General features: G+C 38.4%; 1 protein-coding gene across 4 annotated transcripts in view; it reads left to right on the forward strand.

Annotated features, from left to right (window-relative positions):
• PDE1C (phosphodiesterase 1C) overlaps positions 1–17186 on the forward strand; it is a 661967-nt gene that overhangs the window by 233429 nt on the left and 411352 nt on the right. For all 4 annotated transcript variants that reach the window (XM_025380636.1, XM_025380634.1, XM_025380635.1 and 1 more), the window contains exon 3: positions 15685–15856. In XM_025380636.1, coding sequence (XP_025236421.1) covers positions 15685–15856 — 172 coding nt within the window. The remainder of the gene's footprint in view (positions 1–15684; positions 15857–17186) is intronic.

Raw genomic sequence — 17186 nt, forward strand, 5'->3', positions numbered from 1 at the left:
AACTTCCCAAAGGAATACTAGGCAGATTTACAAAGTGAATCATCCAGCAGATGGTAAGACTTGGATTTTTGCTTGCTTTGCAGACATTAGCATACTTCAAGGTAATTACGCATTAAAAAATTTTCACTTAATTTTGGAGGAGGCAGTGTCTGAATTAGTGAAAGTATAAATTATAGAAAATTAAAAAAATGCTGTCTTGTAACTCTCAAGTATCCAACTTACACTAACCATGAACAAAATGTTTGTCAAGTGTATGTCACTGCTAACAGAAAAGCTTTTGTTCTAATTAGTCTACTAAATGAATGCTGTTGAAGTTCTTCAAAACAATCTCCCTTTAATCTTTTGTACATCATTACTCTGCTGAACAGATTCATTCTTTTAATGTATGACAAAGAGTAACGGAGACCTTTCCTCTTGGAATTGATGGTCTCACTATATAGTGATCCATTGCACCCGATGAATTTCTAAACAGACTTTGAAAATTATCTCGGGGCTGTGCACGTCAGTTGGATGAGGACAGATGTAATGCTTCGCTTTGGAGCAGGTTGAGTCCCATTCTTGCTTCTAACTCTTTAGGCTTAGGTTATGCATTGCTTATTGTGATAACTAGCTGTTTGAATACAAATGTTAATCTTATTCTTGATTCTTTCTGCTGACAGCTCAAGTAAATGGTGCCCAAATAGACGATGAATAAATCTAGAGTAACACACATACCTTGCCTTGTGAAAATTAACAAGTGCTTTATGAGTTTTTTTGAACTCCAGAATGATTAAACTAGGAATAAATCTAAATTGAAACTTCAAATAAAGTCTGAAGAACTAGGGAAAGAAAATACCATCCTAAAGACTTAGGAGAAAGGTAGACTTCTGAATATAGAAGCACAAAGAAAAATGCAAATCTTACTTTGCCTTCTCCCAAAGAAATGAGAAGATGTAGCCTGGTGAGATAGCAGCAGAAAGACTTAAGAAGAGAAACAGGTGTTTTTAGAGTTAGAGATAAATACAAATATGTGACATAGGAATTAAAATCCTCACTGAAATATAAAAATTACAGTCACAAAATTTTAATCAATGATTAGAAGATAAATTTGAAAACATTGTCTTGGAAAATAGATGAAAATTGAAAATGATGGGAAAAGATAGTAGGAGGTCAGAAAAGAAAGAACTAACATAAATAAATGAATCATAGGTATGTTGAGACATAAGTTGGAAAAGAAGCAGCGAAGAAAAAATTGAAGGCAGCTTGCTTGAACAGAAGAAAGTAAAGACCTGGGTTTGCAGATTAAAAGGGCTGCCTGTGTTCAAGAGAAATAATTTTTTTTTTTAGTAAAAATCTCCCCTCCCCCGCAATTTCATATATACTAGCAAACTTTTTGAATTACAAGACATAAAGAAAAATGTTTGCCTGCAAAGAAAAAAAAAAACCCATCAGACTTTATTCCTAATTCTCTTCTACAGCATACAAATAGCATAAGACAACTGAGAAATATGTTGAATTTAATGAAAATTCAATAAATCAATATCTAACTTGTTGTTCTTGTGTATCTCATTAGCCACCATGCCATTCTTGGAAAGAATTCTTCAAAGATATACTTCAGCCAATTGAAACATGAATCAAAATAAATTCTGTAGAACTGTGCTGTCCTGTATAATGTGGCTATTAAGCACTTGAAATGTGGCTAGTCCTAATTGAGACGTGCTGTAAGTGTAAAATACACAATGGATTTTGAGAAAAAGCAAAAGAATATAAAAATTCCATTAATATTTTTTGTATTGATTATATATTAAAATGACCAGATTTTTGATTTATTGGCTTAAAATTGATAAAATTATTTTTGTTTGTCTTCACTTCAGTGAATGTAGCTACTAGACAATTTAAAATTACATATGTAGCTTGCATCTGTTCCATTGAACAGTGTGGCTCTAGATTATAAATTGTTACGTTAAAGAAGTATTTGGCACCAAAACCAGGTAAATGTATCTTTAAGTCCAAATATTTATTGGATATAAAATTAGAAAACAGAATGTAATGTGAAATACCATCATAATTCTTAACAGTGAAGCATCATAATATTAACAATTTAGCAAAATATCTAAAAATTCACGTTAGCAGTAAAAGTGAATAGAGGGAAGGAAAGAGATGGGAAAGGTAATCTCATCACCTCAGACAGATAGGAGTCAGTTGACACTATTAAGTTATTGATGTTGATAAAAATACAAGAGAAACAGAATATAAGAATATATAATTTTAAATTTAAAGATAACTATCAGCCAGGCATGGCTGCATACACCTATAATCCCATCTACTTGGGAAACTGAGGCAGGAGTATTGCTTGAGCCCAGGAGTTGGAGGCCAGCCTGGGTGACATAGTGAGACCTTGTCTTGAAAAATAAAAGAAAGAGAGAGAGAAAGAGAAAGAGAGAGAAGGAAATAAAGAAAAAAAGAAAATTATAATAGTTTCCCAATCTGGATTAAAACACATTACAGCTATATATTGTTTCAAGAGGAAAAACTAAAACCAAAAATGATAGGCAAGAATGTTTAAGGTAATTACAAATAAAAAGGAGCTAGCTCTGGTAGGATCAACTTTCTAAAAAGCAGAATCAAGGAACAAAGAGCAAAATGAGTAATTTTCTATTGATAAGGGAGGGATGTAGTCCACAATGAAGATGTGAAAACGCTACACCTTATTCCAGCCATAGGACAGATCTTGCATGCTACACTAGGTATGGTCCTTTTCTTTAAATTAGTGCCCATGAAATAGTTACAAAAATTCCCATAAGTTAGATGACAAAAAATCAGGTGAGATTAAATCAAGATTAGATTATGTAGGACATACTCTCTGACTCTACTGTTACAATGTTACCATATTATACTCATATAATATGTAATATTATTAAGTTAATTACATATTATGTAACTATCCATATAATGACCATATTGTTATCTAGAAAATAAAAAAGGTAAAGAAAGGAAGAAGACAAGTTTAAGTGGCACCACCACTAAAAACAACTATTGGAAATATATTTTCAAAAATAGACAACTTCTGGGAAATAAAAATTGCCATTGCGTTCTTCTTAGAAGTTGACATGTCAAACAGGTGACCTGTAGCCAAAACCATAGATAGAAATTCTCTGATTTACAAAACAAATTAGGGAAAAAAGTGGAAGACTAATCTATTGAAAGTAGGGGAATGAAAATATCAAATCTAAAAGCAATGACAAATGAATTAGAAATGAGAAAGCAGCAGAGTTTCTAAATTCAAGAACTACGTCTTTAAAAAGGCAATGAAATTAACAAATCTCTAGAATAGCACTGTCCAGTGAAACTTGCTGTAATGTTGGAAAATTCTATGTTGGTGCTGTGCAATACAGCAATTACTAGTCATGTGTCTATTGAACATTGAAATGTGCTAGTGAGACAAAAGAAGTGGATTTTAAATTTTATTCAATTTTAGTTATTCCAAATTTAAATTGCCACATATGACTAATTGATATCACATTGGGCAGAAGAGCTCTAGAAAGTAGACAGAGAAGAAAATAAGCAAATAGATACTCAAAAATATTATATATAGATGTGGATTAAAATAGAAGATGCAAATAAATTTATGCGAACAAATTTGAATATCTCTACAAAATGGCAATTTTAAAGGAAAATATTCCAAAAGAAATAGATAAGATGAAGGCAGCAATAACAAAGACTCTTAAAAGTTTGTGAAATAATTACTTTGCTAAAATTATTTTGGATTCCAAGAATTTTATAGGCAATTTTATTCAAATATTGGGGAATAGACTATTCCCAGGATAAAAACAATGTGAAAGAAGAAACTAAAGGCTAGAATGGAAACCAAAGGCGAGGAATAGAATTACTGGCAGTGCAAATCTGTAAGTATGTTCTAGTAACAATATAAAATGACCAAATAGAACTTATCTGAGTAATGCAAGTTGGCTTTACTGTTAAGAATTTTCTTTTTCTTTTTTTTTTGAGACAGAGTTTCACTCTTCTTGGCCAGGCTGGAGTGCAATGGCACTATCTTGGCTCACAGCAACCTTCTGCCTCCTAGGTTCAAGCAATTCTCCTGCATTAAGAATTTTTTTTTTTTTTTGAGATGGAGTTTTGCTCCTGTTGCCCAGGCTGGAGTGCAATGGCGCGATCTTGACTCACCACAACCTCCACCTCCCAGGTTCAAGCGATTATCCTGCCTCAGCCTCCTGAGTAGCTGGGATTACAGGCATGCTCCAGTATGCCCAGCTGATTTTGTATTTTTAGTAGAGACAGGGTTTCTCCATGTTGGTCAGACTGGTCTCAAACTCCCGACCTCAGGTGATCTGCCCGCCTCGGCCTCCCAAAGTGCTGGGATTACAGACGTGAGCCACTGCACCTGGTCAAGAAGTTTTTAATACATGATCTAGATGTCATTTAGACTTTCCCTTTAAGACCTATATAAGATTGTTTCAAACCTTCATTTTACATACAGTTTCAATCCTTAAAGTTTCTGTGAAAATTTTAGGGGTTTCCCCTCATTACTTCTGGCTACTGTTTTCTGAGTCTGTTGAATTTTTTCCTATACTTTGTGTCTTGCAGATAACAAAGGATGGGACACAGTCCATTCTTCATAATTTCTAAATCCTTTCTGCATTGTAACTTTCAGAAAGCAGCAAGTGTATGAGACTTTTATGATTCCAGAGAGCCAGTTATATTACAATTCCACATAGCATTTAACTTAAACACAAATGCCAGAGGTATATGTTTTTGGAAAATTCTGCACTTATATCTGCCAAGTGTCTTACGCCATTTGTGTTGCTATAATAAAATACCTGAGACTGGGTAATTTATAAAAAACAGATATTTATTTCTCACAGTTCTGGAGGATGAATATCTAAGATCAAGGTGCTGGCAGATTCAGCATCTGATGAGGGCCTGATTTCTGCTTCTAAAATGGTGTCTTGTTGCTGTGTCCTCTGAGGGGAGGAGCGCTGCGTCCTCACATGATGGAAGGGACAAAAGGGAACCAGACTCCTTCCATGAATCTCTCATGACCCAATGACCTCCCAAAGGCTACACCTCTTAATATGTTATACTGGGGATTTGGTAAAACAGATTAATCTAATAAGATAACTCAGAAATAAACTCTAATGTCTTTGGGAATTTAGAATGTATCATCACAGATCAAATTTGATTCTTACATTTTGATGGGGGAGTCCTTTTCCCCACCTCTGATGTATTGATAAGGAGTTGAGTTTTCAAATCTTTTGCAATTGCAGGAGACAGAATTCCTGAAAAGTTCCTAAAACCAATAATTACTGTATTGAAAATAACAAAACAGTGTGTAGGTGACTGATTTAAGACATTCAAAACATTATTGGTACTTTATTTTTTGTACCATCATTATTTTTTTGTTTTAGTGAGCATAAAGTTCTTCATCTGGGCTTTATTCCATTCATTCCTGATTCCTATGTATCCCAGCCCCAAACTTCCTACCCACTGAGAATTTTAGGGGTTTTATTCATCAAAAGGAGAGGAAGGCTACAAACCCATGTCACAGATATTTTGAGAACCACCAAAGGTTTTCAGTAATGTTTTTTCCTTCCCTTTACAGAGAATTAAGTCTCTTTCTTTCCCTGTGCTTCTCAGGACTCAGCTTTCTGCCAGCATAATCTTTGAGTATTCTTATACAGAACTGAGTTGATAAGTCACTTGTCAGATTTAAATGGGATTACCACATCACCTTGGGCTCCTCTTAGCAGCAGTTTATCAAGCTGCCACTCTTAGCCACACCACAAAATGAATCTGTAGTTTTTTCTGATTTAGATTCTTCTTATCTCATTTTCTTGCTTTCTTGTCTTTTCTCAGCCCATTAAATTCACCTTGCATTATTTATCCTCCCCTGCAGCCCGAACTTCTTTTGTTAAAGGAAGCTGCAAACTGCTGCATGCAAGACAGTAAGTCAGGCCTGTAATCCCAGCACTTTGGGAGGCCAAGGCAGGCGGATCACGAGGTCAGGAGTTTGAGACTAGCCTGGCCAACGTGGTGAAACGCCGTGTCTACTAAAAATACAAAAATTAGCTGGGCATGGTGGCGGGCGCCTATAGTCTCAGCTGCTCAGGAGGCTGAGGCAGGAGAATCGCTGGAACCTGGGAGGCAGAGGTTGCAGTGAGCTGAGATCACGCCACTGTGCTCCAGCCCGGGTGACAAAGTGAGACTCCAAAAAAACAAACAAACAAAAAAAATGGAGACTAAGTCAGGACTCTTCCTGGTTGCCATAAGGCAAATCCTATTTCCTATGTAAAAAATTGTCTGTTTCCTATTCAGAAATGCAGGATGTTCTGCATGATCTACACTATGTGTCTGTTTATTTGCTCTGTAATAAAGTAATAAACACAGGGTGATGTATCACACAGAGCCTTGGATTAGGAGAATGAGAATTTTGGGTCAAAGTAATCTGTTTTCTAACCCTGTAATCTGGGTTATTTGATTTCTTGGAGACTTAGTGTCCCAGTGTTCAATAGTTTCCATAATACTTACTTAGAAGGGCTAATGATTCAGTAGGCTAACACAGGTGAAGTCCAGCACATAGCAAGTACTGAACAAATGTTTGCTGCATCTGAATCAGAGACCCTGCTCTCTTGATGAGCTCAGTGGTACAGATGCTGCCAGTCTGGAGGATTTATAACCAGTCTGGAGGGTTTATGGGTCCATGAAAAGTTGTCTTTGTGAAAAGAAGGGAGATGATTTATGGCAGGGACAGAGGGGAGATAAGAGGAAAGGAGAATGTAGTAGGTATTGAATGAGAGTCAGGAACAAGTCAAAGGAGAGAGGCAAGAGGAGGTAAGGAGGGGAGTGAGGAGAAACTGATGAGGTGGAGTGGGTTGAAGGGAGATGCTCACCTCCTGCACCTGAGCCGCATTATTTTTGGTGTCCTGAAGGCTTATTTCACCTAAGAGTTCCCTCATGGGGTTTTTGATATTATTGAGAAAGACCTGTGTGACTCTATCTGTTTGTGTATTTTTGGCTCTATTTAGTCAGAAACATTTCATGCTTTCAACATCAGCTTAAAATAAATCAGAGCAGGGGAATTTTTATTTTTCATTTTGTCAGAGCAGACCTTTCCAGTGCCCCTGGAGAGTCTTCTGCCCACGTTTGTGGCGAGTCAGAGGAAGGGTTCTTTTCCACTCTCTCAGAGTTCACAGAGGAGAGTACTTACTCCAAAAGACACCCGATTGAGTTGAGATGAGCCATGGGAGAGGCCCATGGTGATCCTTCTAAGGTAGGAACGAGTAGCAGATTAGATTCTGGCTGTATTTTCTAGCACATAAAAGTTGTGTGGATACCCTGTATCCTGGGCGCCTCTTTGGCCTGGCTTCACATCCTCTTGGTCCTATTTTTAAGCTCCAGCTTAATTTCTCAATTTCCACCCAGTTTATGTTGGAATTGCCCCATACTCATGTGTGGGTAGACCCCGAAGGGCTAGAGAATTAATTCCCTATAGAGTTACCTTTGACCATGGGGGATGAGAGCCTGCAGACAAATGTTCCCTCTTCCATTCCTCAGGGGGATAATTCTGAGCATGCTCCCCACCTTCTCTGTAATCCCCGTAGAACCCAGCCCCAGGTACCCTGTCTTGATAGGGTTTATTATTAAGTACAGTAAGGCCAACAGATCAGGAGGTGACTGACATTGAAAAGATAGTGTGTTACACTCACAGATTCCAAGAGAAGTTGCACATCATACCGTGGGGGCCATACAGGGAAGCACTGGGGCTGGTCACCGGGTAGAGGGGGATTAGGCTGCTGTGGGCAAGAACCTCAATGTGGTTCAGGAAGCAGTGAGTGAGGCAGGGTAAGCAGGTTTAGGATTGGCTAGCTGGATAATGTCAGTGGTCTTGGGGTAATTAAGGCAGATGGATAGTGGCCAGGAACACAAAAGCTCTATAAGGGCAGTGGTTGGGGGTGCGGACTCTGGGTCAGTTGGTTTGTATTTGAAAGGCACACCCCTGGGAGGAGGACTACTGCCTGAAGAGGTGCAGGGGCAAGGTGACTCAGATATATTATTATTGGGTTGTCTGGAACCAGACATGTCTGGCATATGCACATAGGGCAGATGTTACAGCGTAAAGTTTACAGATGCTAGAAACATGGTGAATACACCCACGGGGATGACGACTTGACAGGATGACGACTTGACATTGCACCTGTGTCTTGATTTTCCCTTGTTACTCCCTGATTTACTCTCCCTGTTCTCCCCTCCTGCCTCCCGGAATCACTTCCAAAATAAAAAGCTTGCCACAAGCCCTTGTCTCAGAATCTACTTTTCAGAAAGAATGGTCAAGACCTTATGTTGGATGCAGTTCAGAATGGGCTGAGCAAGGCCCTTTTTTTCTGCACATGGCGGTGTTCTTTGTTCGTCTTTCTTAGAGTGTTTCCTGTGATTTTTTTTTTTTACTTAAAATTGTTAATATTATTATTACTCACCTTTTGCCTTAAAGTTTTATTTTTACTTTTTGAAAAATAGTCTATCATTTATGATTTCATTCAGCAAACATCTCTTCAGAGCCTGCTGAATATATAATCATGAGTTCACACTGATAGTTCTAGTTCAAATCTAACACAACAGGCGTCTTTACCTTCTCCTATTGTCTGTTTGTATTTTCTGTCTCCTGGAATAAGAGCTGTGGTTCCCAGCACCCTCATTATGGCTGCTCATTTGCTCTGTCCTACAGTATATATGATATAGTTTAGAACTGCTTCTTTATGATTAGTAACAACAGCAAACCAACCCAGGGAGGTTCAAGATTTCTCTGCTGTGTGTGTGTGAGTATGTGTGTGTGCATATTTAGAACTGATCTCTCTAATGACATATAGTAGGGGTACTGTATTCATAAGATATTTAAATTAATTATTTTCCATTATAATTATGTTACTAATATCACATACAGTTAGGTTTGTTTCTGTTTCTATTCAATTTTAGGATTTTTTAAATTTTTTGTTAACTATATATTTGAATATTAAAACATTTACATTATTCAAAAGTAAAAACTGTATAGAAATATGAAGTCTTTCATCTCTAACCTGTCTTACTTATTCCGAACTCATCCCTTGTGGGTAATTTTCATTGTTTCTGGTCCTGTCTTCTTTGTCTTTTGCAAAAATAAACAAATATATTTCCCCTTGTTTCTTATTCAAGAGGGAGCATAATATAAACAGACTCATGCATGTTTCTTTTTCACTTATAATAGATCTTGGAAATCACTCCTTATCAGCTTATAGAGATCTTTCATTTTGGAATATTAGTCAGTGGCATAGCAATCCATTACATAAATGTACTATAGTTAATTCAGATATAGTTAGGCTAACTACAAGAGATTTCTTAAAGGGGAGCAGCATGAGGACTTTGGTACTGTTAAAGGATAATTTTTTGAAAATTCATACAAGTACAAAGTGAACACGTGTCAAAGATCTTATTCAACACATTGATGAAGAAACTAGTAAGATGTTATAACTAGTTTGGAAGAAAATCCAAGGAGCAGACAAATATGTAAATCCATCAGGTATGCTGAAATGAATTTACTTATGGATGTGAAACTGGCAAGACTCATCAATATCTACACGGCCATAATTAATTGCATTCCATGTGACACATTTTACATTTCTATGGACAAGATTCATTTGTGTTGCTATCAGTTTTCTCCAGTTTACAGTACTGTAAAGTAGTTCCAAGATAGTGAAAAGTGAAGACAATTCAGATGGGTGAGATAGATAGGACAGTCATGAAAGTTTTTGGTCAATTTCAAACAGTTTGATGGATTGGAAAATTGTTTATGGAGGGGATTAAGGAGAGGGCTAAGGAAAACAAATTTAGTTTTCTAAAGTCTGGCTCTAGTCTAAATCAATTAGCAGCTGCCTTGTGTTTTTCTGCCTCTTTAAACCTTCTTGAGTGCAGGGATGGTAGAGTTTTATTTTAAGAAACTGTTACAGCCACCCCAACCTTTAGCAGCACCACCCTGATCAGTCGAGCCATCAACGCGGAGGCATGATTCTCCACTAGCAAAAAGATTACATCTCCTTGAAGGCTCAGATGATTGTTAGCACTTTTTTTTTTTAATTTCAGCAACAAAGCATTTTAGAATTAAGATATGTATATTGTTTTTAGACAAAATGCTATTGCATACTTAATAGACTACAGTATAAACATAACTTTTATATGCATTGGGGAAACCAAAAAAATTTGTGTGACTCATTATATTGTGATATTTGCAGTGGTTTGGAACTGTGAACCTATGATATCTCCTATGTATGCCCGTATATTGTTTTCTAACCTTTTTAGAGATGAAGGCAAGCGAGAGGGGAGTTGAGAGTGAGTGTTGAGTGAATCCTAGTCATCTCTTCAACCACAGTCTTCTTTTAAACTCATCAGTGTGTGTCTTTGTGGGGGCTGGTACTTTGGAGGTATCATCACAATTTTGTTTGGGAGCCCTTAATGTAGAGGTGGCTTGGGTCTTATGATCCTTCTGATTCATTGACTGAGAAAATGGTGAAAAAGCTCTTATGAATTCATTAATAGTTTTAGACGAATTTGTAGTTTTATTAATCACATATATGTATATTTAAAAATTAGTTACATATTTATGGGTAAGATGTAATTTCACCCACAGTTAAATGCATGGCACCCTATGGATTCACAAGCTCTTCCTATAAGCCTGCCATTCCTCATAAGTCACTACTCCACAGCACAGTAGTCTCCTCTCTGAAACACAGATATGGCTGTGTCACCACAACCTTGCTCAAAAATCTGTCTTTTCTTTCTTTTTATTGCTTGGAGGATAAATTCTTAAATGAGTAGCATTTTATTCAAGGCACTTTGCAAATGGCCCAACAGGCCTCTGACCCGATCTCTGGATACTGCCCCTGTGGCTTCGTGCCAGCCTCAGGAGCTGCTTTGTCATGCCTCTAAGCCTTGCATATGCTGTCTGCACTGATTGTTTTCCCCTCTTTTCTACCTGCTGAAGAGTGTCTCATGCTGTAGACCATATCCGATGTCATGTTCTCCATGTGGTTTTCCCCAGGGCCCCGAGGCAGAGTGAGTGAGCTCTCCTCTGGGTCCCATAGCCCTCTGTTTGCCCCTCAGTTATGGTGCATTGCCAGTTTATTGTGATTGCTTGTGGGTTCCCTTGGGAACCAGTCTCATTCATCTTTCCATTTCTAGGGCCAAGAATGAAACCTGGCACACTGAGGGAATTCAATATGTGTTTACTGAATGAAAAAAATGAAGGAATAAAGGGGGATGTGCAGGAACTTTATTGTAAGGCCTTCACTTAGATCAGGTTTAAGAAAACAGGCTGCTGTTCTTGTCCTTCCTCCCAGAAGCAGACCTTCATTAACATAGAACTGATCTTCATTAACACAGAACCAGACTTCATTAATAGAACCAGATCTTATTAAGATATATGTATAGGGCCTTTAAAAAACAAAAAAAGCTGTCTTGTCTTTCAGGGGTTTGAGGAATCTGTTTCCTTCCACTGATGCACTTTAATTTTCTCTTGATAGACACAAAAGCAGTTTGGATGGACACCCCAAGGGAGGTCAGTTATGGCATGGGCATTGAAAGAGCTGTTTGCTGACCCATGGGTGTCCTTGCTTGTAGGCTCAGGGATCCATGTGAGGCACTCTCTGTTGTGCATGAGGTTCTTTCAATCTTTCTGGCAGAGCTGTCCTTTTGGCATAACAAGCCAGGGTGATTTCTTCTGTGGTGGGCTGCAGGTGGCTGGCCAAGGTCTCAGGGAGGAACCCCCATGTGCACACAAATCCATTCTCTATCTGCCTATCCCATGCATGGTGTGTATTAGCTAGCACTGCTTCTCACTCCTTCATGCCCATCCCTCATGCCCCATATGGAGCCTTTGTGTGAATTAGAAAAATCCAGTATCTTGCATAGACACAGCTCTATGGTGCATGGCTTAGTGATCTGACAGTGGTTTTTTTTTTTTAAATTTTTATTTATTGTTATTTTATATTGTTCTATTTTTATTTTACTTTAAGTTCCACTATACGTGTGCAGAATGTGCAGGTTTGTTACATAGGTATACGTGTGCTGTGGTGGTTTGCTGCACCTATTGACCTGTCCTCTAAGTTCCCTCCCCTAAACCACACCCCTCAACAGGCTCTGGTGTGCGTTGTTCCCCTCCCTGTGTCCATGTGTTCTCATTGTTCAACTCCCACTCATGAATGAGAAGATGTGGTGTTTGGTTTTTTGTTCCTGTGTTAGTTTGCTGAGGATGATGGCTTCCAGCTTCATCCATGTCCCTGCAAAGGACATGATCTCATTCTCATTTTTATGGCTGCATAGTATTCCATGGTGTATATGTGCTACATTTTCTTTATCTAGTCTACCATTGATGGGCATTTGGGTTGGCTCCATGTCTTTGCTATTGTAAATAGTGCTGCAATAAACATATGTGTACATGTGTCTATATGGTAGAATGATTTATGTTCCTTTGGGTGTATACCGAGTAATGGGATTGCTGGGTCAAATGGTGTATTTCTGGTTCTAGATCCTTGAGGAATCGCCATACTGTCTTCCACAATGGATGAACTAATTTACACTCCAACCAACAGTGTAAAAGTGTTCCTATTTCTCCACAGCCTCGCCAGAATCTATTTCTTCTTGACTTTATTTATTTATTTATTTATTTTTTAAGATGGAGTTTTGCTCTTGTTGCCCAGGCTGGAGTGCAATGGCGTGATCTCGGCTCACTGCAACCTCTGACTCCCGGGTTCAAGTGATTCTCCTGCCTCAGCCTCCCAAGTAGCTGGGGTTACAGACATGCACCACCATGCCCGGCTAATTTTGTTATTTTTAGTAGGGACGGGGTTTCTCCATGTTGGTCAGGCTAGTCTTGAACTCCCGACCTCAGGTGATCCACCTGCCTTGGCCTCCCAAGGTGGTGGGATTACAGGCATGAGCCACCGTGCCCGGCTGCTTCTTGACTTTTTAATAATTGCTGTTCTGATTGGCATGAGATGGTATCTCATTGTGGTTTTGATTTGCATTTCTCTAATGATCAGTGGTGTAGAGCTTTTTTTATATGTTTGGTGGCCATGTAAATGTCTTCTTTGGAGAAGTGTCTGTTCATATCCTTTGGCCATTTTTTGATGGGGTTGTTTGTTTTTTGTTGTTGTAAATTTATTTAAGTTCCTTGTAAATTCTGGATATTAGACCTTTGTCAGATGAGTAGATTGCAAAAATATTCTCCCATTCTATAGGTGGCCTGTTCACTCAACCTGACAGTGTCTTTGTGCAAAGACAGACTTTTTCTTTTATCTGGGTAGACATAACCAGCACAAACCAATGGCAATGGGTTAATGGTAATGGTAATGTCTTCAGGCTCTACTTAAAAATTTTTTTGCTCATAGACTTTTAAAATAATCGTTAATTAATTATGATTTATTTATGATTTTTGTTTACTTTTATTTTTATGAATTTTTATTTTAGAACAGTTTTAGATATACAGAAAAATTGCAAAGATAATACAGAGATCTCATACAGCCTACACCCGGTTTCCTGTATTATTAACCTCTTACATTAGCTTGGTACATTTATAACAGTTAATGAACAAATATCTGTACATTCTGAGCAGCAAACATCCACACGGTATTCAGATTTCTTTAGTTTTTAATTAAATGTCCTTTTTCTGTTCCAGGATCCCATGTAGGATGCCACATTACATTTAGTCATCATGTCTTTAAGCTCCTCTTGGCTGTGATAGTTTTTCAGACTTTCCTTATACGCTAGTGCCTCTATTTCCAAGGGGGTTGGTTCCCTCAGGTACCAAAATGCTCAGAGGTTCAAGTGCCTGATATAAAATGATGTAGTATTGTCATATAATTTATGCACATCCTCCCATATACTTTAAATCACTTCTAGATAACTTGTAATACCTAATACAATGTAAATATTAACTAAATAGTTATTGTATTGTTTAAGGAATAATATAATAATAATATTAAGTAAATAATAATAATTTCAATAGCAATAATTTTAATAATTTAATTTTAAAATAACAAAATTTTATTAAAATAATTTTAATAGTTTAATTTTAATAATAATTATTATAATTAAGTATAATAATAAGTAGTTATTGTATTGTTTAGGGAATAATGACAAAAATGTCTGTGAATGTTCTCTACAGATACATTTTTTTTTTCTGAATATTTTCCTTCTTTAGTTGTTTGAATCCATGGAACCCATGGATATGGAGGCTCAACAGTATTTGGTGCCTTTGGCCGTTTTGAAGAGCGCTGGTCAGGTGTTCTGTCACAAGTTCTTCAAGTGGTTTATCTAATGTTTTCTCCATGACTAGACTGGGTGTTTTAGACTGATTGTTTAATAAGTTTTATTTCTGTTTAGGTATGGTAAGGTCAACAGATAAGGAGACAAATGCCATTGTAAAGAGAATTTGTTACCCACAGTTCCCAAGAGAGGGCTTCCATGTCATGTTATGGGGCCATCTGGGGAAGCACTGGTGTCAATTAGGAGGTGGGGGTGGGACATTGTGGGCAGGAACCTTTGTGGTGGTTTCTACAAGAAGGAACAGGCAAGGCAGGGTAAGCAGGGTTGGGACTGGCTGGTTTGAATGACTTTGGGGGGCTGGAGCCGGGGGGCTGGAGCCTACGGGCTGCCTAATACCTAGTTGCCTGGTACCAGGCCCTGGGGTGATTAGGCCCAGTAGATAGTGGCCAGGGGTGTGAAAGTCCTACAAGGGAGGTAGTTGGGGTGTGGACTCTGGATTGGCCAATTTGTGTTTTAAAAGCACACCCCTGGAAGGAGGACTTCCCCTGAGGAGTTGGGGGTTTGGGGAGAGTGGGGCGACAAGGGAGGCAAGAGGCCAAGGTCAGGTGACTCGGGCATACTATTGGTTGTCCAGAACTAGCTGTGTTGGGCACATGCATGTAGGGCAGATGTTACAGCATCAAGTTTATGGAAGCTAGAAACATGCCTACTACACAGAGCAAAGTGACATTTTCATGACATCGCATCAAGGGCACACACTATCAGCACAACTTCTCACTGAGTTTGACCTTGATCACCTGGCAGATCAGGCTCTCCTTTTGTAGACACTGCTTTCACTTGATGCCCACCTTTAACATTTATCTCACATGTTTGAAGTTTTACATGCATAAACATACATGTAATTTTCCCGGGTCTTGATATTGTAGAAGAATCAACCTGTTGATCGTGAGTTCTAGTTGTTAAAGGTGGTGCCCTCTTTGGGGTGCGTGTCTCCATAGAATGGAGTCTTGGGCTTCAGGCAAGCCGAGTTTATAGGGGAGACTTGTGTTTGAACATCCTCACTGTTCCCTAAAATGGTAGTGCTTTATATACTTCCAATTGCTGACTAAACATCTAAATAGATACCTGTGGCTCTGTCAGGAGTTAGGGCTGATCACCACTGCAATGAGACAAGATATATCCAATAACTTAGCTTTGAGTCAAAATACTCAGAGTGGTAGCCTATTTTCTACATATAAATGTAAAAATTCCTGGTTACAGCTCTCTAACGTTGGTGGAAATGATGAGAAATATATAAATTTCCCTGCTCTGCTTTGGAAGATCCTGAGTTGGGGAAGGCAGGACGTGGAGTCAACTGGTGGATGATTCACCTGCATCTCTCTTTTCCCTATGCCTCAGGGTCTAAGTCACAGAACTGTCTGTGGAACTCCCTCATCGACGGGCTCACAGGGAATGTCAAGGAGAAGCCACCGCCAACAATTGTCCATGACCCTCGACCCCCAGAAGAAATCCTAGCTGATGAATTGCCACAGCTGGATAGCCCGGAAGTCTTGGTGAAGACATCCTTCAGGTTTGGTGGATTGCAACTCAATGTGTTCCTTCTTATTTGCTTGTGGAGTTGTTTCAATCCAGTTAGATGCATAGTCAGTGTGGACAGCAAATTACTTCATTTCTTTGCACTGAGTAAATTAGAATTGATGAAGGAAGGTTGGAATCAATGCTAGCTGGACTTCTGGCTGGATTTCCTGAATGTAGTGAAGATCTTATCAGTAGTTAAGTTGTTGTTGGTATTTAATTGGTATTGGCATTTAAATGCTGAGGCAAAGGATTTACTGATGTTGGCAATTTGAATTGGATTAATGAGTCTTTTGCTTCAAAGGAGGATGACGCATCCAGATAAGGGCGTAGAAGAAAAGCACGTGTTGGGAATTAATTCAGTCCTGTGTCTTTAGAGTCTCTTGCTGGGGGAAGGTTTCCAGTTGTAAAAGATGTAAGAGCTGCTGCTGACGGAAATGAAGCGAGAATTTTCTCATGTTGTTTACCAGGTGGCTGTTTACTCTGTTCTAGTTCATCGTTTAGCCTTGCATCTTCCCGCAAGGTCTCTTATTTTCTTTTGGTATTGTACTCCATTTTCATTATAACTCCGTCCCTTACCTTCTCACCCATATTAAATAAAAACCAATCTGAGTATGAATGTGGTGTAAAAAGGTGATTTTTTTCCCCGAATGGGTCTTTCAGACTCACATTTGAAACAGTATATTTACAGTACTACTGGTTTCAGAAATTAAGACTCGATCATTTTTCCAGATTGCTTTCTGCCCCTCCTTTCTTCCTGTTATATCAATTTTACTTCTTTCACTTTTCTTTCCACTGTAGACTTTCATACTCTCCACATGGTTAGCAGAACATATAAACCTCATTTTTCTTTCCCCATAAACAATGGGGAAAGACAGCTCTTGGAGTTCCATGAAATAGATTTGAAAAGTGTACTCTCTTTTGCATCCAGGTGATATGCGTAATTCCTCAGTGAGAGCCATTTCATTGTGTGAAGGTTCTTAGTGTCTATTGAATTATAGATGAGTTCAGAAAGGAGTGATAAATAGGGGTTTGGATTTCTTTATACAGTGTGACGAGTGCATTGGTGAGACAAGAATTGCAGGCAAATGCTGTTTTTATTCCTACTAAGGGCCTGGTTATTGCATCATAAGGTTTTGAATAAACTAAAACTCACTCACCTGGAGAGAAGTACATCTTATGAACCTGCAATTCTCAGCAAGTGACTGTGATGAAAGAGGGGACTGTGAATGGCTTTCTCTGTCTATGTGTTCTCGCCTTGGAGCATCTCTTATGGAGTCAATCTCTTCTCCTAAGGGTTCTTATAGCTACTCTTTTCACCCCAA

This window comes from Theropithecus gelada, chromosome 3, assembly GCF_003255815.1.
Source record: "Theropithecus gelada isolate Dixy chromosome 3, Tgel_1.0, whole genome shotgun sequence".
Taxonomy (NCBI): Eukaryota; Metazoa; Chordata; class Mammalia; order Primates; family Cercopithecidae; genus Theropithecus; species Theropithecus gelada.